The 24,287-nt window shown below is 41.5% G+C and overlaps 3 protein-coding genes across 3 annotated transcripts; 1 reads left to right on the top strand and 2 right to left on the bottom strand.

The window, feature by feature from the left end:
* Positions 1-10,627: 10,627 nt before the first annotated feature.
* Positions 10,628-12,331, bottom strand: LOC113711495 (uncharacterized). Its single transcript, XM_027234657.2, has 3 exons — positions 12,056-12,331; positions 11,418-11,968; positions 10,628-11,297 (listed from the first exon to the last, which is right to left on the bottom strand). Exons 1-3 carry the CDS (start codon positions 12,329-12,331, stop codon positions 10,628-10,630), a joined length of 1,497 nt encoding a protein of 498 aa, XP_027090458.2.
* A 2,275-nt stretch (positions 12,332-14,606) lies between these two features.
* Positions 14,607-15,752, bottom strand: LOC113712414 (signal recognition particle 43 kDa protein, chloroplastic-like). The gene has a single exon (XM_027235830.2). The coding sequence runs from the start codon at positions 15,662-15,664 to the stop codon at positions 14,828-14,830; it is 837 nt and encodes a 278-aa protein (XP_027091631.2). The 5' UTR covers positions 15,665-15,752; the 3' UTR covers positions 14,607-14,827.
* Positions 15,753-16,977: 1,225 nt separating this feature from the next.
* Positions 16,978-23,547, top strand: LOC140004355 (replication factor C subunit 3-like). Its single transcript, XM_072066896.1, has 9 exons — positions 16,978-17,246; positions 17,706-17,922; positions 18,495-18,574; positions 18,651-18,810; positions 20,568-20,649; positions 21,405-21,534; positions 21,635-21,698; positions 21,786-21,854; positions 23,166-23,547. Exons 1-9 carry the CDS (start codon positions 17,042-17,044, stop codon positions 23,263-23,265), a joined length of 1,107 nt encoding a protein of 368 aa, XP_071922997.1. The 5' UTR covers positions 16,978-17,041; the 3' UTR covers positions 23,266-23,547.
* Positions 23,548-24,287: the final 740 nt, after the last annotated feature.

Raw genomic sequence — 24,287 nt, forward strand, 5'->3', positions numbered from 1 at the left:
GTGGAGGAGGCTTTATCCAACTCTGTGCACATCCAAATTGAGAGAAGGTTCATTGAAAACAAAGTAAAGCTACCAAATTCTAAAATCTTATTTGACCTAGGCTATAGACTACACATCCTAGCTTCAGCTAGCCTGGGTGCAGATGTGGTGTTTACGGAGCATCGGCAACTTCCAGCAAAGACTAAGGCTTGCTTACATCTAGACAAGTTTTCTTTTCCTCATTTTCGTTGCCGTAGCTGAAGCATGTAATAGGCCCTTGGAAGTTTTGATTTTGTTGAATAAAAAGTAAGGACCGGCACACGTCCCCCGGTCTCGGGGTTTTTGCCAAAAAAAAAAAAAAGAATTTAGTTTAAAAAAAAAAACTAAAAACCCAAATCCAATAAAGTCATCCTACGTGAAGTAGTGGCTCACTTTTTTTAAGGCAAACCACTGAGGAGAGAGATCAACTGTGGAATGGGGAGGAATGAACGAAAAGAGAGAGTGTCTGAGAAAAGTATCCAAGGAATAAGAACCAACTATGATGTTTACAAATCCTTTTCGTGTGTACCTAAGAATATGGTAAACTGTCCAAATGAAATCATGGTTTACATATATAACATGTAATAAGTCTAATCAAAATTTATTTAGTTTTACAAAATTATATTTCCGTAATTTTGGGTAAAACCACAAGAAGATGTTTGCGAAAAGTGTCAAACTCGAAGGAATATGAACCATGTTTTTTTACAAATTTAAATCATGTAATATAGTGTTTTTCTAATTAATTACGATCTTAATGTACCAAATTTGACATTTAGCAAATGGAGCTTCTATTCTTTTCCTAGGGTTTTATGCTTTGCGAAAGATCTGCTAATGTAATTGGGGCTTGGATACTTCATAGAACGAAGGACAGACATTGGTTTAATATGCTTCTCAGTGTAATAAATGGTTATCTTATTATTAATGCATTTTGTACTTTACCCAAAAGAAAAAAAGTGGGAAACCGAAGCAGTCTAGAATTCTAAAACGGGTGCCAGCTGAAATTATTGGTATTGATTTTAAAATTTTATTTCTTACGCGAAGCCCACAAGTCTAGGCTATAAAATCAGCTTTTGGTTGTATTCCAAGATATTGCATTTCTTTTCCTTTTTATTGTATAATACCTGCAAAATACCGTGTTGTTTGCATGAAAGTCAGGACAATTCCTTATTGCTCAAAAACATACATAGAAATCCCTTGAAATGTCAACTTACGAGGAATATGGATAGAAACTATCCTATTTTGATGAAAGGGTAGAAATTCGTGTGCTACTCTATTTGGATTAGTCTATTTTTCAAAACCTATAGTTTTATAATACACAGTAATACACAAACAAAAATAATTTAAAAAACATATTACCCATACAACATATTAAAAACAACTCTATACACAAAAAAAAAAATTTCTACAATAATTTTCACTTATTACCAACCAACCCTACCACTGCCGTCACCCATCACCGCCACCACCCCCTTCCTTTTCCTCTTCCCTTTCCTTCCCTCTTTTCTTTCCATCTTCCCCTTCCTCTTCCTCCTCCACCAGATCAAGAGGGGGAGGAGTGGGCCCTCTTCCTCCTCTCCTCTTTCTCTTCCCCTTTTCCCCCTCGATCTAATTGAGGGAAGGAGAGGGCTGGGGGATGGAGGGAAGGGAAGGAGAGGAGGAAGAAGAAAGGGGAAGAGAGAGGAGGAGAAGAATGAAGAGGGAGGGGGTGGTGGGTGATAGGGATGTAATCGAGTCGAATTAAATTCAAGTATCGCCATACTCGAGTTCGACTCGACATACAAGAAGAGTGCTCGAGCTCAAGCTTGAGTGTGTGGTATTATTGGAGCTCGAGCTCGAGCTCAATGCTTGCTTACAGAACTCGAGCTCGACTCACATGGACTCGAGTCAATGCGAGCCTTATCGAGCTCGAGTTAGAAATTTTCATTTTCTTGACAATTTTTTAGTGAAAAGACACTATTGCCCTTTAAAAATTTTTATACGATCTGAAACATTTTGTAAATTCAACAACTCTTTTAGATATAAGAGTAATTTTATAATAATAATATATTAAAGAATTAAAATTAAAAAGTTCGATAAGCCTCGACGAGCTTTCGAGCATTGCTTCTGGATATTGGAACTCGACTCGCTCTCTTTATCGAGGTACTCGAACTCGGTCAACCCGATTTCGAGTCAAGTTTTTGACCGCTCACTAGCAGTTCGGTTCGATTATAGCCCTAGCGGGGTGGGGATGGTGGTCGTAGTTGTGGATGGTAGTATTAATTTTTAAAAGGTACCATAAAAATATTTTAACTTTAAACGTTACCCCAAAATATATTACAAAAATTCCTCCAAAAACATTTCAAAAAACATGTATACAGTAAATGTTTTTCATATATACTGCTATAGTAAAATATTTCAAAAACATTCTAAAATTAACTAATCCAAACGAAGATGGTATCAGCTTTACTCTTAATTTCTATAAAAATATGTTATTTTAAATGAAAGTAAAGGACAAAAAATTTTCAATCATGGAAGCTATGTAATGACACACTCATCAACTTGGAAAAACTCTAAAAATTCTTTAAAATGATCTTTAATTATCATATATTCTTGTGCTTGCCTATAAAAATTTATCCTAATCATAAAAAAATTCCTTTCCTTTCTTATATTATACCCCAAATTTTAGTATATTATTAAACTACTTGTGCTTCTTCGGATACCAAAAAAATTAAATTATAGATTTGGTATTAGATAACTTTTTGTTCAAATAACTACATTTAAAAAAAGGAAAAGAAAACACTAAAAATAAATAGAAAAATACCCAAATAAGATAACAAAACATATTATAAAAAGTTCGAGAGATACGCTAAACACATATATCATCACCTTCCTCCTCATTCCCCTTTTCGCTACTTATCTTATGCTGTAAGTGCACATTTTTTTGCTACTTTCTCATTTTCTTTAGCCATACTCGGCTAACCTTCTAACTCTACTCTTGCCCCTGTCCATCCCCACTTCCCGTACCATTGTCCCTACCCCAGCTAGACCCAGTTTCACTACCCTGCGAGTGTCCCCGTGCTAATCCACTATTATAACAATTTCTATACTTTATCTTATATTTTCTATATGTATAACACTAATAATGATTTAACTAATAATTTTTTAAATTTTTAGTAAAAAAATTGAAAATGAAATAATGCTAAAAATTGTTTTGATCTTTTGAATTCATTTCTCCATATTTAGTATTATATAAAATCTAAACTAATTGCTCTTATTTCTTTGTAAACAACTATGATATGTGAAAAAAAACTAAGTAAACTAACACAAGAAATAACCATTTTATCATAATAAATTGATAATAACAAATCATCATTTTCCACTATAAAATATCATGTTATTCAATTCATATGACAAATAAATAGATATTATATTTTATTAAATTATAAGTGAAGGGACCCATCCCTGGCCCTATCTCCTCCATTCTCATTTCCTGATCCTATCCTCATTTCTCTATTGTCCTTCTCTTATCTAACAACCCTATCTTCCCATCATTGAAATCCTTTGCCTTCCTGCCACCATGCAAGCCTCACAACCCATCTATTCCGCTCAATATTTTCATCTTCTTCCTATCCTTGTAGTCCTTTCCATTTTGTCTCTCAGTATACTTCTTCCATCCCATCGATTGCCCTTCTTCCACCTCCCAACTTATCTTTGCAAATTCATGACCTATATCATCACCATCTAAAAGTATTGGGCCAAACCCGAGGTCAAAATTCTAATAAGTGGAATCGGTGTAAAATTCTTATACCATACATTCTTTAAAAGCGTGTGTGATAAAATCTCAATATCCATGTAACCCTCTTATGATTATCCACTTTACCCCCTATAATTTTTGCATTTATCCACATAATATTCATATATTTTTATACTAGGTGGTTAAGTATCAATTAATTTAGCATTTAAATAAGGGCACTCTTTGTATTTTAACTAATGATGTTACATAGGTTATTTCCGTCAAGTTCCACTTTACATAAAATCATATGAAGATGAAATGGATATTTTGAAATGTTAGGGAGATCATGTGGCAATAGATGAAATCGCAGGAAAGCTATATGTAATTTACCCTTACGACTTTCCAAATCACTCTTTACCTTTGGCATACTAGTGAATCAAGTGCTAGAACCAAAATAAGTAAAATGCCTGAGACAAATAAAAATAAAAATATAAAAATTTACTGTACATATCATAATAATGAAATTTCATCATTTAGTAAATTTCACCATTTTCTAAACCCAATAATGTACATAATATAGTAAAGTGTCAATTTAACCGCAATTCTTCAATCTGTTATCGGAAATCAGGTCACTTTCATTATTAAATTATTATAGCCATCTTAATTTAATAAATTCACAAGTTACAAAATCTTGATTGGGAACAGAGTAACCTGGGGCATTTCTGCGTTCGAATTTTGAAATTGCCAGAAGCCCTGAAGGAAAAAAAATGAGAGCTTAGTGTCTACTAACTTTGCACATGAAGAGGTGATTTCTGGTGGGTAGAAGAACCGACCTAAATCAATCATCTCTCAAGTGAGGTGGGATGAATTCGCTTGTCCGAAGTGAATGGCGGGGCTTCTCCCCTGGAATCACTCCGACAATCAAGTCAGTATATTGAGAGAACAAGAAAATAAGAGCGGGTATGAATGAATAGTATGCTTACTTGTTGGGAGTAAACGGGGGGTATTTATAGAACAGGAGTGGAGGACAGGACGGTGGGCTTATGCTAGTAGGACCCACGTCCTGCCCATTACGGCTCTGTCCCGCACCAGGAGGTTTGACTCTGACACTGTAGCAGTCTGGACATGTTGACGAGGAGTCCTGTGCAGTAGCCATTAAGAGCATCAGGTGCTTTTTAGATAAAACACTGGTTCTGTATTGTGTCAGGTAGGTTGACATCATCAGCGTGCAGCCGAAGTGGAATGCCTAAGGTACAGAGGTCATCCATGCCGTAGACTAGAGATCTGGTCGGATCCAGTGGTCATGTCTAAGAGACATCATCGCGACCCGTATGACGGACGAAGTGAGATGACCTCGGCCTTGACGGTGGCCGAGGTGAGCATCCTCAATAAACCCTCCAAGCCTCGAGAGCACAGGGGCTCGTGAGGTACCGAGACTTCCTTGTGCCGAGAACGTTCAGATTCTAGTATTTGAACCTGTTCTGGAAGATGCGGGGGTGTGACACATGGGCAGGTCAGTCGAAGGGAAGTGGTATACGAGGCGGTTACGGGTATCAATGCGAAGTGGAGTAGTGGGAGGTTACATGTAGGGAGTGTGTCAGTTGAAAGGACGGAGCATTAATGAGGAGAGAGGGAAACACATCCTTTTGAATTTTAATGTTGCCGCCTCTTCACATTCTTGCAGCCTCTTCGGATTCCCTCTAACCCCTATAAATAGGGGGTCTTTTTCACAGCACTACCTATCATTTTCTATATTTACATCATACTTTTGCAAATTTGTGAGCGTTGCCGAGATCAGTTCCTTCAGCCGAGATCACAGCCGAAGTCTTCGTTCTCGTCCGATTTCCTAGTCAACAGTAAGTATTTTTCTTTTCATCTCATCTTTCATACATGGCTAGAATGGCTAAAACCCACAAAGAAACTGTGACGCCGAACTACCAAGCCGAGGAAAGGCCCGACCCCTCAGAAGGCGAGACCTCGTCCAGTTCTGAGGAGTCATCGTCCAGTGCCGAGGAAGAAATCGCCGAGACCACCCCGGAACTGGAATCTTTTGAGATGAGTGAGGGCGGTTCTGAGGTCATATACAATGATGATCTCGGAACCAAAATCCCCCATGATGAAGGTGTGCTGGAGCCGGTCGCTCCAGGGGACCTCTCCAACATTGACTTCGGCAAGATGCCGAAGTTCAGGAGTCGCGTCGGAAAAGATAGGGTTGAGAAGGTGATAAGGAAATACCCTATCAGGGCGGGATACGTCATCAGGCCGCCTGGGCCGAACCACTAGGCCGAGAGGCCCCAATGGGCACAGTGGCGATCTACTTGCAGCAGCTGGAGGCTGGGCTGAGGATGCCGACGTCGAAATTTCTCAGGGATGTATTTCGGCACTTCGACATCAAGATCACTCAGTTGGTCCCTAACGCGGTCCGCATTTTGGTGGGATTGGAGATACTATGCCGACATCAAGAGGTGACCCCCACAGTTAATCTCTTTCGTCGGTACTACACCTTCAAGGCGCATGGGACTGATATGGGGTGGTTCCACATCTGCAACTGGAACAATTTTATCTCAAAACTCGTGGTCGGCGCTCCCACTTCGATAAAAAATTGGAAGCGCGACTTCGTTTTCGTCACAGCTGAGGACTTCTCTTAGGGTTTCTAGTGAAGGCCCCTTAAGTCGAAAGCCGACCCTTCCCCAGGGGATCATGACGAGAAGGGCTTCCAGAAACTGATGGGGTTGTGTTGGTTGATGTGAGGATTAGCCGAGCCGTGATCGACCTTGAGAAACCTCCCTTCTTTTCCACTAGATTTAAGAAACCTTGTAACTTTTCTTTTTTAGCCTTCTCTTTACTTCGACTATTATAAATAATAATGTTTGCTCCTTGTGCAGTGGTTAAATTATTCGATATTATAACCTACGGGTCGGCAGAGGTGGCCAAGAGGCCGAAGAGAAAGAGTTCGGACGAGACATTGGCACCACCGCCAACGAAGAAACCACAAGGGCCAGTTGTCATGGCTAAGGTGGCCAAGAGCACCTTGGCCACGCAGCCAAAAGCAGTTCGGCTGCAGCAGCTACGGAGTCCACATCATCAGCACCAGAAGGGGTGGCAACTCAAGGAGTCACAGTTGCTCTACCTCCTCATGGCCGAGACAAGCAGCTGAAGTCCTCGGTCATGCCGGTCACGGGGTCTTCGTTGTGGAATCGTTTCCATAGCGCACTTCGATTTCCCAAGAAAGACAAGACGCACCCCGGCGAGCACTGGTGTCCGAACTGGCAGCTTTCAATCAATGACCGGTGTATCCAACCTCGTGCAGCCCAGGAGTTGGTTATGTTCTCCAACTTGCCGAGGGATGCGGAGTTTACAGAAAAATTGACTCCTCAAGAGGTGATCCAGAGCCTCATGGTGGCAATAGTTTCCTCTACGACTTTTGTTGCCGAGATGTCACGTCGGTATAGCGACCTGCTCCAAAATAAAATAGAGAAGCTGGAGAAGAAGCTGACAGTGTCGGAGTCCGAGAAGACCGAGGTTCAAAGCCGGCTGCAGCAGGCTGAAGTGAAGGTAGAGGAGGCCGAGACTACCATAAACAGCCTCAGATCGGCTCTCGAAGAGGAGCAGAAAAGGGGGGAAGAGGTGAAGAAATCCCACGAGCAGGCACTCGAGGGTGCTGGGGCCTCGGCTGTGGAGGCCCGAGACCTTCACCAAAGACCTCGGGGAGCTGACCATGCCGAGTTTTATATTTGGCTACACCTCTGCTATCGACGAGATCGCTCCTCACCTCTCATCCGAAACCTTAGAATCCTTCAAGAACAAGGCTCATTACAACGAGAACTCCAAGGAACTATGCGATCGGATGGCCAAAGGTAGCCAAGTTGGACGAAACTTGGCCGAGATCCGGGACGAGTTCAATAAATGGCTGTCCTAGTTTGACCAGGTTTTCGAGGACGGAGAAGACGAAGAAAAAACTCAACCCGGCGGGGAGGAAGCCGGCGAGAAGACCAGCGAGGGCAAGAGGAAGAAGGAGCTCACCTCGGCGGTGGAAAGGTCGGTGAGAAGACCAGCCAAGAGGGAGCCGAGACCGGAGCCTAGGCTAGTGGGGGCAAAGGGAATACCGAGGTGGGAGGTGCTTAGTAGCGTTCCTGACGTCGGTTCTTATATTCTTCCTTTTGTAATATTCCTTTTCATGAAATGAACTTTCTATTTCTTCTCATCTCGACTCTTTTACTTTTTCGCTTCGTCTCCTGCTTATCCCCCTTATTTTTTAATAGCGAGTGTATGGTATCAAGATATTAAAAAATAACGAAGTGGCTCAATTAACAATTCGTTGAAGTTCTCAAGCATAATACAATCTAAGATTCTCGGCGTGCCAAGTTCTCGGCACTAGAGAACCTCGGTAGGTTAACTTACAATACGCACTCAAATTAGATTCCATGACTCGATAGGGGCCCTCCCATTTAGGGGATAATTTCCCTTGCGGTTCAGCTCTGCTGACTGAGTTTTTCTGAGGACCAAGTCTCCTGATTGGAATCGGCGATGTTTCATGCGGGCATTGTTATAACGGGTCAGGGTGTTTTTGTATGAAGCAATCCGGGCCGAGACAGCATCCCTTTTATCTTTGACGAGGTCAATGTCTATCAGTATTGCTTCTACATTTGCCTTGGCCGTGTAGGTTGCGATCCGGGGACTAGGTGTCAGGATCTCGGTCGGAATGACCGCTTCAGAGCCATACGTCAAGGAGAAAGGGGTTTCCTGTGTGGCTGACCTCAACGTAGTCCGATAAAATCACAAGACACTGGGGAGTTCTTCTACCCATGACGATTCAGCTTGGTGTAGTCGGATCTTAAGGCCATGCAAGAGAGTGCGGTTAAAATTTTCAGCCTGCCCGTTGGCCTGAGGGTGACCGATCGAAATGAAGTGCTACTTGATGTCGAGGTCCTCGCACCAACCTTTAAACGGATTCTCAGCAAACTACTTCCCATTATCTGAAATGATGACCTGAGGTATCACGAAGCGGCAAATGATGCATTTCCAGAAGAATTTTTGGACCGCCAGTCCTGTGATGATCCTTAGAGACTCGGCCTCAATCCACTACAATCTGGGAGTCGCTGCGGACATGGATCCGCTAAGCACTAAATTTGCGGGCTAACTGAAATCCTGCAATCAAGGCCCCGTATTCGGTTTCATTATTGGTGGTTGGAAAGTCGAAGCGGAGGGCGTATGAGCATACTGCTCCGTGGGGGCCCTCCAGGAGCAATCCTGCGCTGCTGCCATCTTCATTAGAGGATCCGTCCTTATACAACGTCCATAAATGCGGCTTGGACAGGTCGGAGGTGGCGGAAGTGGCGTATCGGCTCTCCGAGAAGGTGAGTTCGACAAGAAAATCTGCTAATGCTTGAGTTTTGATGGCAGTGCGTGGCTCATACGACAGATCGTACTCTCCTCATTCGACAGTCCACTTGGTGAGGCCCCCGGAAGCCTTGGGACGCACCAGTATCCGCCGAATAGGCTGATCTGTCCTAACGGAGATGGGATGAACTAAAAAATAAAGTTTCAACCGTCAAGCCGCATGACTAATCTTAGCACGAGTTTCTCCACTTGGGTGTACAGAGTTTCTAGCTCGCGGAGAGCTCTGCTGACATAGTAAACCGGCACTTGAGTACCCTCATCTCGGATGAGCACAGCGCTGACAGTCTTGTCAGCCGCGGAGAGGTAGAGGTACAGTTTCTCCTCGGGTCGAAGTGAAGCGAGAGTAGGAAGGTGATGCAAATATTGTTTCAATTGGTCGAAAGCTTGCTGGCATTCTTCGATCCAGGCGAACTGGTCGGCCTTCTTCAGCACCCTAAAGAAGGGTAAGACCTTCTCAGCAAATTGAGACAGGAAGCGGTTCAGTGCGGCCAGGTGCCCGTTTAGCCTCTGAACTTCTCGAAAGTTTCGAGGTGGGTACATGTCCTGGATGGCCTTGACCTTATCGGGGTTAGTTTCAATTCCCCGGCAGGAAACCAAATACCCCAAAAATTTTTCAGAAATGACGCCGAGGACGCATTTCTTAGGATTTAACTTCATCTTTGAATCCCGCAAGATGCTGAAGACCTCCCTCACATCTGACAAGAAGGCCAAAGTGGTCATACTTTTGACGAGAATATCGTCCACATAGGCCTCCATATTGCGGCCGATCTGATCTTTGAAGAGATAGTTGACCAGCCTTTGATAGGTCGCCCCGGCGTTCTTTAACCCGAACGGCATTGTGGTGTAACAGTAAACACCTCAGTCGGTTTAGAACGCTATCTTCTCCTGACCTTCCTCACTCATTCCTATTTGATGGTACCCTTTGAAGGCATCTAGGTAACAAAGGATCTCATGTCCCATCGCCGAGTCAACGAGGGCGTCTATCCTCGGCAGCGGGCAGCAATTTTTGGAGCAAGTCTTATTAAGGTCGGTGAAGTCTACATATATTTTTCATCCACCAGTGTCTTTTTTGACCATGACGGGGTTTGACAACCAGGTGGGATACTAGATTTTGTGGATCGTCCTGGTGAGTAAGAGCTTGTCGACCTCTTCGGATATAACCCTGCTGCACTCAGGGCCGAAGTGCCTACGTTTTCGTCTAACAGGACGGGCCTGTGGATTGACGTTAAGCTAGTGAACCATGAGTTCGGACACCCCGACCACTTTATCAATGGACCACGCGAAGACGTCTCGATGGTCTTTTATCAGGTTGATCATTTCTTCTTTGAGGGGCGAGGGGAGACTCGTCCCCACTGGGATCATCTGGTCAGGTCTCACCTCATCCAAAATCACCACCTCCACCTCGTTCCCGGGCTTAAGCCTGCCAGGCTTCTCGATTTTCTGAGAATCGATGCTGTCTATGGAAAGGACAGTTGGCCTCTTCCTTTCAACTCTTGACTAAGGTCGGGGAGTGACAGCAGTTTGGATGGTGACGAGGTAGCATTCTTTGGCCGCGTTCACATCGCTGCTCACTTCAGCCACCCCCGCAGGTGGCGAAAACTTAAAACTCAGGTGGTAGGTAGAGTACACAACTTTCAAGACGTTGAGCGCGGGACGACCTATCAACATGTTGTAAAGGGAATCTGCTTTGACGATCGCAAAGCTAACGCGTATAGTTTGACAGTGGGGGTAACGGCCAACAGTCACCATCAGGGACACCATCCCTTTTGGGTAGACCACATGTCCCTCGAATCCAACGAGAGGGGTTCTGACAAGAGTGAGCTGCTCTCTGGTCAGTTTCAACCTTTCGAAGGTTTGGTAGTACAAGACGTCTACCGATCTGTCGGGATCGACATAGACCTTCTTGACTATGTAATTATTGATGAGAATTTCAATCACGAGGGATTCGTGGTTGCTGGAGGCGGTAGGAACAAGATCGCTGGGACCATAAGTGATCACCTCGGATAGCTTGGAACTCGGCTCGGCAGCCTCCAGACCGGCTTGACGGTAGGTCCGTTTGCGGGAGTTCTGGTTGTCTCCTCCCGTCGGACCACCCGATGTATTGATGACCCCCGCGATGTTAGGGTCGTAGCCTGGGAACCCGTCTCGTGGAGGTCGCTGGTCCTCCCTATGGTCCTCGGGCCCACAACAATGACTCTTTGTGCCTCGCCTGTCCTCTCGGCGGAGGTCTCGGTTATCTCGGTGGGAGGCACTTCGGTTGAAGCTCCCATCCTTGCGGACGAATTACTTCAAGTATCCCTGTCTGATCAAATTTTCAATTTCCTTCTTCAAGTCATTGCAGTTCTCGGTCTCGTGCCCCACATCCCGGTGGTAGGCACAGTAGAGGTTGGGGTTCCTCTTCTCTCTCCTACCCAAGATCTCAGGAGGGACTCGATCGAGGTGGTTTTGTCTCATTACGGCCAGAATGTGAGACCGACTGGAGTTGAGGGGAGTTAGCTCAGCGTCCAAGATGGACGACCTCCCCTTCACAATCCTATCGAAAATGCTCCGACAATCTCGGAAAGGATTCGACGAGGTGGGGACCTGTTCGGCTAGGCCGATTTCTTTCTTCCTTCGGGACTCTTGCCCAACATGGGCTGCTTGGGCTTTCCGCTTCATGCAGTTTAGGTTCTTACTTCTGATTCCTCGGTCTACCCGTTCCCAGAATTTTCGAAATGAACAGGGGTAATCCCGATGTATCTCGGTGTGGAAGATTCCTGCGATCAACTCGTTGGTGAAGGCATCTATGGTTACCTGCTCATTTTGATCAGGTATCTGCACATTTTTCTCATTGAACCTCTACATATATGAGCGCAGTGACTCCTCAGGAACATGCTGTAGGTTCAAGAGGTAGGCTGAAATTTTCATGACTGGGCGAGACGATACAAAGCGGTGAATAATCCTGTCCACCAACTCGTCCAGTGAGAAAATGCTCCTTTGTTCCAAGCTCCAGAACCACTTTCGGGCGGTCCCTTGCAGGAAGATGGGGAAGGTTTGGCAAATCACGACGTTGGGGACGCAGCAGAGGCGGAATGTCGAGATAAAGGCGCGGAGGTGATTCTCAGGGTCACCTCGTCCAGCATAGGGCTGCAGTACCGGAAGTTTAAAATTAGGGAGAACTCGCTCCCCATTGATATCATCAGTAAAGGGCGAAACCCTCATGTAGTCGGCTGCTAGCCCCTCAGGGCGCCGAGGTGCGTCCTCAACTCATTTTCCCAGTAAACCCCGGGAAAACGCCAAGGAAAAAAAGGCAATTTTGGAGGTCACCTTGGAAGAGGCGCGCCTTAAGGTACTCCGGGAGAGATGCCCATCGTCAGAGTCCTCACTTGAGGGCACCTCAAGTGATTTCGTCGATCTCCTCTTGGAGGATTCAGCCTTCTTTTTTCCCTACCTCTTGAAGTACCTCCCTAGTTTTTCGAAAATATTGGGATTGTCTGCTACAAACTAGGCCATCCTAGCGATGGCGTCTTCGTTTGCGGGTTGGGTTATCGAGGACCCTTGTTCCTCTAAGACGCGATCTTGTTGAGCAGCTGAGACTTGCTCAGCCCCGGTTGAGGGAACTCTCCTGCTTCTGGAGCGCGTAGGTCTCATTTAGCAGTAATTTCGTTCCCACAGACGGCACCAATTGAAGAGATAATTTCTAGTGGGTAGCAGAACCGACCTGAATCAGTCCTCTCTCAAGTGAGGTGGGATGAATTCGCTTGTTCGAAGTGAATGGCAGGGCTTCTCCCCTAGGATCACTCCGACGATCAAGTCAGTATATTGAGAGAACAAGAAAATAAGAGCGGGTATGAATAAACAGTATGCTTACTTGTTGGAAGTGAATGGGAGGTATTTATAGGGCAGGAGTGGAGGACATGACGGTGGGCTTATGCTAGTAGGACCCACGTCCTGCCCATTACGGCTCTGTCCCACACCAGGAGGTCTGACTCTGACACTGTAACAGTCTGGACATGCTGACGAGGTGTCCTCTGCAGTAGCCATTAAGAGCATCAGGTGCTTTTCAGATAAAGCACTGGTTCTGTATTGTGTCAGGTAGGTTGATATCATCAGCGTGCAGTTGAAGTGAAATGCCTAAGGTACAGAGGTCATCCATGCAGTAGACCAGAGATCTGGCCGGACCCAGGGGTCATGTCTAAGAGACATCATCACGACCTGTATGACGGACGAAGTGAGATGACCTCGGCCTTGACGATGGTCGAGGTAAGCATTCTCAGCACCCATCATAAAGGGCAAAAGAAACATATAATAGCCAACAAAACAACCACAGTTTGGTAGTACATAAGCAATGTCTCAGTTGCACGTCGTTTTTGTGCAACCGAGGTTCCGCGAGGCCGAGCCGAACCGGTGTGCGATAAAAGCTCACCTACAACGCTGGAAAATGGAGGTCAGGGCTTTCGCCCTGAGATCACTCCAATACCTAAGTCAGATATGTATTTGGCTTGTATAAGCTTGGATAGGCTAGAGTGCATGTCTTGTAATTTAACAAATGACTAGTATTTATATTAGTGGAAATAGGGGACTAGATGATGAGGTCTAGTTGTGTAGTCTAATCTCATAGAGTAGAGTAGAGCAGTAGTACCAAAAATAGATCTACACTATGTGTTGACTAATTATCACATCAATCATGTCAAATATCAACTAAATGTCAATAAGTCGAAACTTATGTTAACCTCAGATACATAGGATATGTCGATGTGAAGTTGAATCTTGGCCGAACCGGTCGAGGTGTCCACAATTTTGAAGATGTCATGAATCTATTAGCTATCACATTAAGCATTGTATGTGCTCCATTATACAACCTAACCCTCAATTAATCAAGGTTCCTAGAAATTGAAAGAACCTATATAAAGATATGTAACAATAAATAAGGGAAATGCAGAAAAAGGAAGACGAATTGCGGAACATTATTTACCTTTCCATATGCCAACAGCTATTAAGCTCTTGGTCATGTTTAAAATTTTCTTCTCCTCAAACTGGCTATATCTGTTTTAGAACTCTCAGAAGTCAAAACCTGCAAAGCCAGTAAAATGCTGCAAAGAAGACTTGAATGCAAATGCTTTCACTAGTGGTCCACTAGTAGCTAGTTAGTGGGAAATCCATGATCACAATGATGCATTCTTTTGTAAGATTCCTGTGCTCTTAGTGTTTGCTCAATTTTGACACAATCACATGTACATCCTATGACCTTGTTTGGAAGGTAGGTTTTCAAGGAAAATTTTTTATATTTTGTATGAATATATTTTCTAATTTTTTTTTACTTTATATATATATTAAATTATTATAGTATATTTATTTACAAAAATTTCAAAAAATAGCAATTCAAGCGACAAAAGATTTCAGGTGACCATTTGCTGCATTTGATCAAATTCAACAAAAAAAAAAGAAGAAAAAGAAAACAAATGGACACAACAAGCAGTTAAAATTCATATGGGAATTTGGAAATTGACTATTGAAGAAATTCATTCGAGTTTCAGCAACTTTCATCTCAACAACAACAATTAATGTACAATAACATGTTCATCGTGTACAACAATATTGTCCTGAATTGATCACTAATTTCCTAGCCCAAAACTTGTGGACAAAAACTAATTAGATCTTACAAAAGAAAATGAAGCAGATTGGATCATAAGTGGAGTAGAAATTAGTAAGTCTGAATTATGAACTCATTCCATTGCCATTTTGATCAATCTTCTCATAGGCTTGAATCAAAAGAGGGTCCACATTTTCCTCAGGCTCCCACGTGGGCTCATCTGTATCCGTCCACTTAACTAAAAACTCTTTCTTCCCACCCTCATCTGCTGATTCTCTCCTATCAAGAATACACTCGGCCACAGCATATTCCAACCCAGCCTCAAAATCTTTAATCAAATCCTCTGCCACTAATCCAGCTTTGACCCACTCATTATCCTCGCCGTCCTTCCATTTGACCAAATACTCTACTTTATCACCTTTCCCTCTCCTCTCCAATATCTCCTGCACCTCCGCGTACTCGAATATTTCCCCTTCCAAAATATTAATTACACTCTCTAACCCTAATCTTCTCGCAAATTGCAATCTCGGCGTCACTTTTAAAATCTCTCGCGCCAAATCCAACGGCGTCCGTCCTCTATCGTCTTCCTCCTCGGGATGCGCACCCAATCCGACCAGCACCTTAACGGCCCCCGGCTTCACATACCCAGCCGCAATATGTAAAGCCGTGAAGCCGTTCTTATCCTGATAATCCAAGTCGGCTCCGGCTCCAGCTAACAACTTGACGCAATCCTCCGAGCCGAGCCCCGACACGAACAACAGAGCCGTTCTTTCGTCCTCGTCGACAGCATCGACGTCACGTCTGTCGCCGGCTTCGATGAGGCTCTTGAGCGCTGCTTCGTCGGCTTTCTTAGCCGCCGTCCACCACGGGGTCTCGAATTCGGCTATGACGTCTTTAGCTATGAATTCGGATGGGACCCACGTGGGGGTATGATTGTCTTTCCACTCAATTAAGTATTCCATGACTTGGGCCCCGTTTGGGAGAGAGGTTTTCCTGCTGCCCAGGATCTTGTTAACTTCCCCGTAGGTTTCATCTTGGTTGTAGTCCTCGAATTCTAATCCCAAATCTCAATGTGCCGGCCAATATATCCAACATGTGAAGGCAAATGAGATGGGTGGTGGGTCAAAGTGTGGGACCCGCAGCTGTTAAGGACATTTCTTATCCACCAGAAGGTATACGAAAGCCATAATTGCTCATGATTCTCAAAATTCAATTCGGCACATGTTGTCAGAAACCCAAATCATAGATTTTGTTTTTCCAACCAAATTATCCAAATTTGGGGTATCCAAACATATCAGGTTTTTAGTCATTAGAAAGTAGCAAATGGATCAGCTATATAAGCTTAGATTCGTCCATTATAAGGCCTGTCATGTTCGGCTTGCTTAGGGATAAGTAGGGTCGTGAGTCTTTCCAAGTTTAATTAGAATTTCAATATGTAAAAGACTTATAAAAGCTTTGTTTCTTTTCAATGATAGATACGAAATTTATTCCAAAAAATTATCAAGAGAGAAAACTCTCTTTGGCTCTTTGAGTACCCTTGAACACTTTAGAATCTTTTTGAGTGTTCATCCGATTTATCAATCAAGACATTACTCTTGATTGTGGCACCAACTACCTTCCTAGGATTTGCTAGTTCGTTTGATTATAGGTTACAATCGTATCAGCATTCGCAATCGCAGGGATTAGAGGGGTCTGTATAGGAATTCCACTGTCAAAACTTGTGTCAATTACCAAGGTCTGGGGCTTGTTCACTCATGAATTTCATTACAACAATAGGGTACTAAGGTTTTCTGTATCCTTAATTTAAACTGATTATACTTCCTAAGGAAAGCAGGAGAGCACTCAAGAAACTTTTATTTTTGTTCCGGAGAAAAGAATAGCAAGTTCTTCTTTAATTTCCCCTCATTAAATGGGATGAGTAATTTTATATTGATAGGAATGAGCAATGAGGTCCCATTGTGCGATTTTTCATGGTCAAACTATTTTTATTTAGTAAACACTCATGCACAAACTATAATGCCCTTGATATTCGGTCATGTGTCTCATGTGATGATGCTTTCCGTCGATCTCAACTACTTGACTTGACGGAAAAGGCCACGACTATGCTCTTTTGTTAGATTGAGGACCAAAACTTTTCTTTTAATTGTTGGAGAACTAAAACTTTACTTGGATAAAAGTTGGAGGATGTTTGGGACTTTTTACCCAACTTTAATTAAAAAAAAAAAATGGGAAAAAAAGGTTGGGATTTGGCGCCAATACGTAAATAAAAGACCACAATATATTCTTTCAAGACAATGGTAAAGTGAGAAGATAGTTCTAAATTTTCAGAGCTCCAAACAATGGCAGAGGAAATCTCCTTCATGGAAATCGACGATGACCAGAACAACACCAACACCGCCGCTATTGTCACCACCACGGTGAAAAACAAGGGCAAGAACGTTATCGTCTCCACTGGCACTGGCCCAAAAGCCACACCTTGGGTCGAAAAGTACCGCCCTCAATCCCTTGCTGACGTCGCCGCTCATCGCGATATAGTTGACACCAGTGAGATTAAGATTCACTTTCCATTATCAAATTCTTTTTCTCTACTTAACGAGAAAATTTTGGAGAAAAAGAACCATTGAGGATTTTTATAATTTTTGCTGCCCTTTCTCTTGTTTTTTCTTTTTTTTTTATCCAGATATTAGCTTCTTTGTAGCATTTCATCGAACAGTTTATGGGCATATGACTAGTGTGTGATATCTCGCTATGTATGAAAGGGTGTAGGCTTTGATTACTGTGATTTGCTTAAATTTAGGTGGTGGACACTTCAAAGTTTAAACAATTGGGTATTTGAGTGTGATTTAGGATGCTATTTCTACTCTTGCAGTTGAAAAGAACTCCGCCAACAATTTCTCATTTTGCTTCAAAAGTTTTGTTTTTGCTTTCCTGCACTTGTTTTTATATGGGTAGAGGTGACCTATTATCAAAAGAATGGATTTTTATGGGTGTTTCGTGAAACAGTCGACAAGCTTGCTAGTACTAATAGATTACCACATTTGCTGCTTTATGGGCCACCTGGGACTGGAAAGACATCAACTGTTCTGGCCCTGGCTCGGAAGCTTTATGGGTCACAAATGCATAATATGGTTTTGGAGCTTAATGCATCGGATGATCGAGGGATTGATGTGGTGAGGCAACAGATTCAGGACTTTGCTAGCACTCAAAGCATCTCTTTTGGGTAGGCTTGTGTATCTATATATATTCTTTTGTACATGTTAATGTTTATATGTAGTCTACGTGAAAGTTCAGAAACATCAAAATTTCTGGGTTGAATTGTTTGAGAATATTTGCATTATTGCGAGTTGTATAGCCTGATCGAAACGCTCTTGTCTGTGCCAAGAAAATAAAGGGTCAAATTTTCACACGTGGTAGTAATCTTGGTCAAGTTTAAATAGCCTATACTGTGATAGAAGGTGTCCTTGCTTCAAAAGGCCCAATTTTTGTTTTCAATTGAAGCTCTTTCATTTGCGTATCATGAGACTATTAATGCAGGCTGTACTTCTCTTTGCCTGACTCATTGCAAATCCTCAGTTTTCTGCATTTACATCTCATACTCCTACAGCTGCACTTGTCGTGATTTGCAGTTGGATTCCAGATTAAACTTCTTACTAGTCTAAGTTGAAAATCAACATGTCTTTGGTAGTCAAATCCTAAATTTGATCCATGCATGTTAATAAACCATGGAAATAGTGTGTACACTTCTTAATCTCTAGAGGAGCTATAATATACCCAATCACTTCTCTTTTGCAGTGTGAAGTTTTCTGTGAAATTGGTGCTGTTGGATGAGGCTGATGCCATGACAAAAGATGCGCAATTTGCTCTTCGTCGAGGCAAGAAGCTATCGATTGTACATTATTTTTCATTTGATTCTTTGGGTCTTAACATCCGTGCTTGTTTTTTCAACAGTGATTGAGAAATATACCAAAAACACCAGATTTGCCTTAATCTGTAATCACGTCAACAAGATTATTCCAGCAGTTCAATCGAGATGTACACGATTCCGCTTTGCTCCACTTGAAACTTATCATGTCAGTGAGCGGCTTAACCATGTTATTAAGGCTGAAGGGTGAGTATAAAATTGTTCAAGGTAATTTTATGCATGTGCAGACTTGGATATTTCTTTCTTGCCCCCTATTCTGGTGTAGTGTTTACTTTGGCATCTTTAATGGTCTTTCAAGTACTTGTCTACTAGTACCTGTGTGTTACTATCTTCTACTTGTGTAACGGGTGATTGGTTGTCTTTAACTTTCATGTCTAAGTGATGGCAATATGATTGGTTTGTGCCTTTTGCACCTGTACGAGTAGTTTTAGTAGTGATTTTCTGTTTAACTTCCTATTGTACAAGAAATGGTTGGAGCACTTGCTGTGCACAATGTAGATATATTTAATAATAAATTGATAAGAAATTACCTTACTTTCTAATGGAAAGTATGGAGAAGGATTTTAATAATGTATATTATGGAATAATTACTCACATAGTTTGCCATCTCACAAGACTTACATTTCATTCTTGCCAGGTTCTTCACACTTTTCTCACATTTTTTCCCTTCTATGTTCTCCTAGTCAATGTTCTACTTTGCACCAACAGGGTATTACATTTTTGCTACTGATAATGTGAACGAGTCTTTTTCATGGGTCTCTAACCTATCTTGGTCAGTCACTCTCTAGTGTCATACTGTCTACCTTCAGCACGTGTTTTCTCTGTTGCTCTTTGTTGCCTGCTTCTCTTTATGCCCTTGATTCTCTAATCTTTTCACTCAATTTTGAACATGAAGAAAGCCTATTAAGTTATCTTATTCATAGTTCTTTATTTGTGGCTGTTATACTACTGTTTTCCTTCAGATAACTGGAAGTTGCGAAGTTATATTTCTGAGTCCATGGAGATCCCTTTGGACCAACTGTCAATGGCAGGTCATGTCCTTTAGATTAGTAAGAATGATAAGTTCCAACCAACTGCTGGTCCTATCACAAATAAGAGCATGTACCTGGAGAGGTAAAGCAGGATAGACCTAGCCTCTCTAGGTGCTGCTAATGCCGCAAAACTTTCATATTTGTGTACTTAAAAGCAGGAAATTAAAAAATGGAAGATTTTTTTTTTTTGAAAAGTCATAATGATGATTAATGACTATAAGGAAATCCATACATTCTTTTGCTATGTTGGCAACTTGACAGCCTTTGCCATTTGTATGAACATACCAATGCAGAATTGTATGTTGTCTCACTAATTGACAGTCACAAGTTGATATAATTTGTGCATACTGGTTTTCATGTAGATAGAATGGATCATAATAGTATGTAGACATTGTGGTTGGTGGTGTCCAAATGGCGTGAATTGATGCCAAGGCAACAGCAATTAGTTTAAGTCCTGAAAAGCCTTTCTCTGTTTGTTGACATACCATGGTGCTGTGCATTTATTTTTATGTTTATTTTGTCAAAAATGTTTGAGTTTTAAGGCTATCTTGAAGTGCTCTGGACTTTGAAAGATGCAACATACTGAGAGTAAATGGATGCAATTTTAATATTTGTTGTATCCTACAATTAGACCAGTTAACATCAGCAGCTTAATTTCAAGGTGTCAGCCAGACATGCTCCACAAATTCTGCAGATTTGTTATCTTGTGCTGTCTAACTAGCTTGGAATAGAGAGTGCAAATTTCTCTTTTTACTCCAGAGAGATTTTTTTTTTTTTGGTTTTTGAGAAACATTAATGTTGTGAAAGGGTGATAGTAAGTAACAAAAAAAGGGTGTTGAATGCCATTTCAGTTTTTAATTACTGGAATTACTTTTGCTTTAGCTTTCTAAGATAAGGAGTTCCCTGTTTCAGGCTTGATGTAACTGACAGTGGCCTGAAGGCTCTTGTACGGCTTTGCAATGGAGATATGAGAAAGGCTTTGAATATTTTGCAGGTTCTTGTTACCTTTCAATAATTCAGTTGTTTCATTTCCTCAGACACACAGATCTGAATTGTAGGTTGTAAAATTCAAATCTTGCCAGAAATTAAAAAATGAAAAAAAAAAATCAATGTTTTGCCACAAAAGAATTGAGGAACAGCTTACTTCAGCTATTGCCTACTGTGTTTCCTTTTGCTTAAGAAATTTGCATTGCAATTCCTCTTTTTTGCACATTTTCTTGTTCAAAAGCTTCAGCTTGTGGGTTAAAAAAATATGAAATAAAAAACTTCAGTTGGACAGTAAAGTTTTTTTATCAAAGTCGAAATCAACTATATTTCTCTTTGATTCTTGTGTGCTCTGTTAGGTCATGCATGATGATTCTTCACTTCCCAATGCAAGAACTACCTGGTCATGTCTTATTCAAATACCAAATTATAAGTCAGAAGTTATATTAAACTAGAGATCATGTGACATTCAATAATGCTTGTTCAACTCAATGACTGCACAAACAATTATTAGTTTCATTTGCTGCTAGACATATAGAAATAGCAGTGGGCACCATCAGCTCTATGTGCCTCTGTAGTGGATCTGTTTTAAGTAGTTTCTTTGCAATAACATAATCTAATCTAAACTTGTGCCTGATGCATTCTTAAACTAGGTGGATAATTTTGATTTCTCTTATTATTGACTTGCAAGAGTTGTTCTCTAAATTAATGGCATGTAAATTTTTTTCAAAGTCACATTTCTGTTAAGTTTCCTGGTCCGTGCAGTCAACGCATATGGCTTCCCAGCAAATAACTGAAGAAGCTGTGTACTTATGCACTGGGAATCCGTTGCCTAGAGATATCGAGCAGATTTCACACTGGCTCCTGAATGAGCCATTTGCAGTTAGCTGGAGGAGTATCCTTCTGTCTTTGTGTGAAGTCAATTTGCTTTATCAATTACTTTTTCCTTTCAAATGAATTCTTTTCCTGTGTTTGTGACACTTAACTGTGTCCAGAAATTTCTGAGATCAAGACGAGAAAGGGCTTGGCCCTTGTGGATATTATAAGAGAAGTAACCATGTCAGTACTAACCATGTCATTACTTGTATTCTCAGATGTCCACCTAATAGTAAATTTCCTTCGCTAACGTTAAGGCTTGGTTTCCAGGTTTGTTTTTAGGATCAGGTTGCCATCGGATGTTCGAGTTCAGCTGATAAATCAAATGGCTGACATTGAGTATGTATCAACTCTGTTTCAGTTCTGTGAATGTACACCGCATTTTCTAGATTATACAACTTGGTGCTGTGGGTTTCCTTACGTAAACGATTTGCTAAATAGTCTTCATCTCATGAGTCCTGCGTGAATTAGCAACTTCATGTTTCAAGTCCCAATAAAAATAAATTTCAAGTTCACGACTTCAGTTTCTTCTGGTCCTTGAAGCAATCACATGCTAATTTCTGAAGAAAGCACAAAACTAGAGTTAAATGATCCTAAACTGGTACTCATTCAACGTCAATAATGTGCATTCTTTTACCTAAAATTTGAGCCGTGTGGAAAAATTAAACAAATAATAAGAAAAGAGAAAGCTGAACAATCAGGATACTGTATTTGCCAAAAGCTAAGCTAGGAAGGAATAGGTTGGTGGTACTCGGTGTTAGAATACTGATTTTACTGGTATATTAGCCCCCAATTTAAGACTGGAAATCTCTCTTAGAAAGTTCAAGGCATAAATTGTTGAGAAAACAAGTTCTGCTGATCAATTGATAGGGTTCAAAGTATCTTACCATACAATATAACTTCAAACTAGACTATATCCACTTGCAGATGAAGTTCATTGGTTGAGTAGTCTTAATGCAACTTCGGAATGAATGAATCCTCCTAAGCTATGTTAGAAGTGTCTTGGATGCTACCTAGGTACAATAGCAGCAAATATTAATTGGTTTCTATGCTGCTTGCCTTTGACTTTTGTTGTAGTATGTCTTTAAGCAACCTTGTCTTGCAGAATCAATTCATGCTATTTTGGTTTAGACATTGAAATAGAAATTTTATTAACATAGATGCATCGCTATCTATTATTTTGGTTGTTTCTTCAAATGGTCTTTTGATGCTCTAGACTGCGGTCTTCTTCAAACATTGAACTTTCCCCATCCTTTGAACTATTATATCCTAGCTTTTATCTTACAAAAGAGATGGTGGTGGGGAGGGTAGGACAGAGATTTCAGATGCGACTAGCAGGTAGTGTCTGTCACCAAGGATAGGCATGATGTGGCTTTATAACAAATTCCTTGAGTGGGCTGGAGACCTGGCTTGAAGTAGACTGCTTAAATTGGCACTGTTGTGCCCTGCTATCTTACCAGGCAAACATCCTTGCCATGATTTCTGGGAGTCAAAAAAATAGAAAATGGGCTTCACATTAAGTGGGTCATCTCATTCTCGAGAACAGATTATGTATTCAGCCTCTTTTACTGAATCTTTTGATGGATTGACCGTGGCTGTTGAACTGATGCAAATATTGTTACTCAAATTGCATTTTCGTTCATTGTGCAGGTACAGGTTGAGCTTTGGCTGTAATGATAAACTGCAGCTTGGATCACTTATATCTGCTTTTGCTCAAGCACGATCTGCTGTGGTTGCCGCTGCAAAATAGATATCTTGTGCATCACACCCTCCAATTCTGCATCCAAGTGAGGCTAAACCTCAACTGCTTCTTGTGATTTTGTTGCATAGGCGCTGAATGCAATGAACATGTATAGTCAGGGATATATAGTTAAGCTTCCTCCTTGGATATTTGCAATGAAGGAAATTTTCATCTCATAGAATCTGTCTTTCAGGTGCTACAATTGCTCGTCTGGTTCTCGTGTATCTGTAATGCAAGTACGTGAATTATGCTTTTCTTAGACCATGCAATCCAGAACCATTTAGTGGTGCATTCAACATCTCTTATACTGATTCCAGCACAATTTTAATGGGGAATGGATGACGATGCCTTGAATACCAATTTCTGTTTCTTCTTAAAAAATGCGTCATATACCATCAGCTGGAAGACCCTAAATAGTTTCTTTTTTCTTGTTTCTATTGGTTGAGAATAGAACCGATTTCATCACCTGAACATCGAAATATTTCGAAATGCTAACCCTTGTCACTGGCACATAACTACTACGAAGTTCAAACTACTTGCTTTTATGTTCTTAGTTTTAAACCAAAAATGGAGCGTATGCTAAATTAGATGTACTGCTATCGCAATTAGTTAGCCAAGTCAAACTTTCTACTTGAATGTTAAGCAAATAATCCAGGGTTGGTCATTATCGTTAGGCCTCTTATCATTTTTTAAAATTATTATTAGGCCTCTATCACTTTTGTTAGCTTGATCTGGTTCTGAGAAGAGTATGAGATTAAGAAAAATAATTTTTAAAAAAGTGCAAAATCAGTGCTACACTTGTATCTTGATCGAAATGACCTTCCTCAGAGTTTTTATCAGGCTAAGGTTAGAACCCAAAAGAAAGACTTCAACAACATTAGCATGTAAGAGAGTTTTTTTTTTGAAAAACCATCTAAGAGAGTTCATGACACAACATTAGCCTTGAAGAGAAAATAATGCAGTTTAGAACAAACTGGAGACCATATACAGGTGGTATAGAAATTTGACACCTCATTTCTTGCATAATTACA

This window comes from Coffea arabica, chromosome 10e (genome assembly GCF_036785885.1).
Source record: "Coffea arabica cultivar ET-39 chromosome 10e, Coffea Arabica ET-39 HiFi, whole genome shotgun sequence".
In the NCBI taxonomy this organism is placed as follows: Eukaryota; Viridiplantae; Streptophyta; class Magnoliopsida; order Gentianales; family Rubiaceae; genus Coffea; species Coffea arabica.

Excerpts from the sequence above, each read along its gene's own strand:
- LOC113711495 (XM_027234657.2), bottom strand. The coding sequence starts at position 12,331 with ATGAGGGTTTCGCCCTTTACTGATGATATCAATGGGGAGCGAGTTCTC. Across the intron at positions 11,969-12,055 it reads ACAGGATTATTCACCGCTTT|AGGTTCAATGAGAAAAATGT; the intron begins GTATCGTCTCGC and ends TCATATATGTAG. Across the intron at positions 11,298-11,417 it reads ATCAGACAGGGATACTTGAA|GGAGGACCAGCGACCTCCAC; the intron begins GTAATTCGTCCG and ends CGAGGACCATAG.
- LOC113712414 (XM_027235830.2), bottom strand. The coding sequence starts at position 15,664 with ATGGAATACTTAATTGAGTGGAAAGACAATCATACCCCCACGTGGGTC.
- LOC140004355 (XM_072066896.1), top strand. The coding sequence starts at position 17,042 with ATGGCAGAGGAAATCTCCTTCATGGAAATCGACGATGACCAGAACAAC. Across the intron at positions 17,923-18,494 it reads ACTCAAAGCATCTCTTTTGG|TGTGAAGTTTTCTGTGAAAT; the intron begins GTAGGCTTGTGT and ends TCTCTTTTGCAG. Across the intron at positions 20,650-21,404 it reads AGGCTTTGAATATTTTGCAG|TCAACGCATATGGCTTCCCA; the intron begins GTTCTTGTTACC and ends TGGTCCGTGCAG.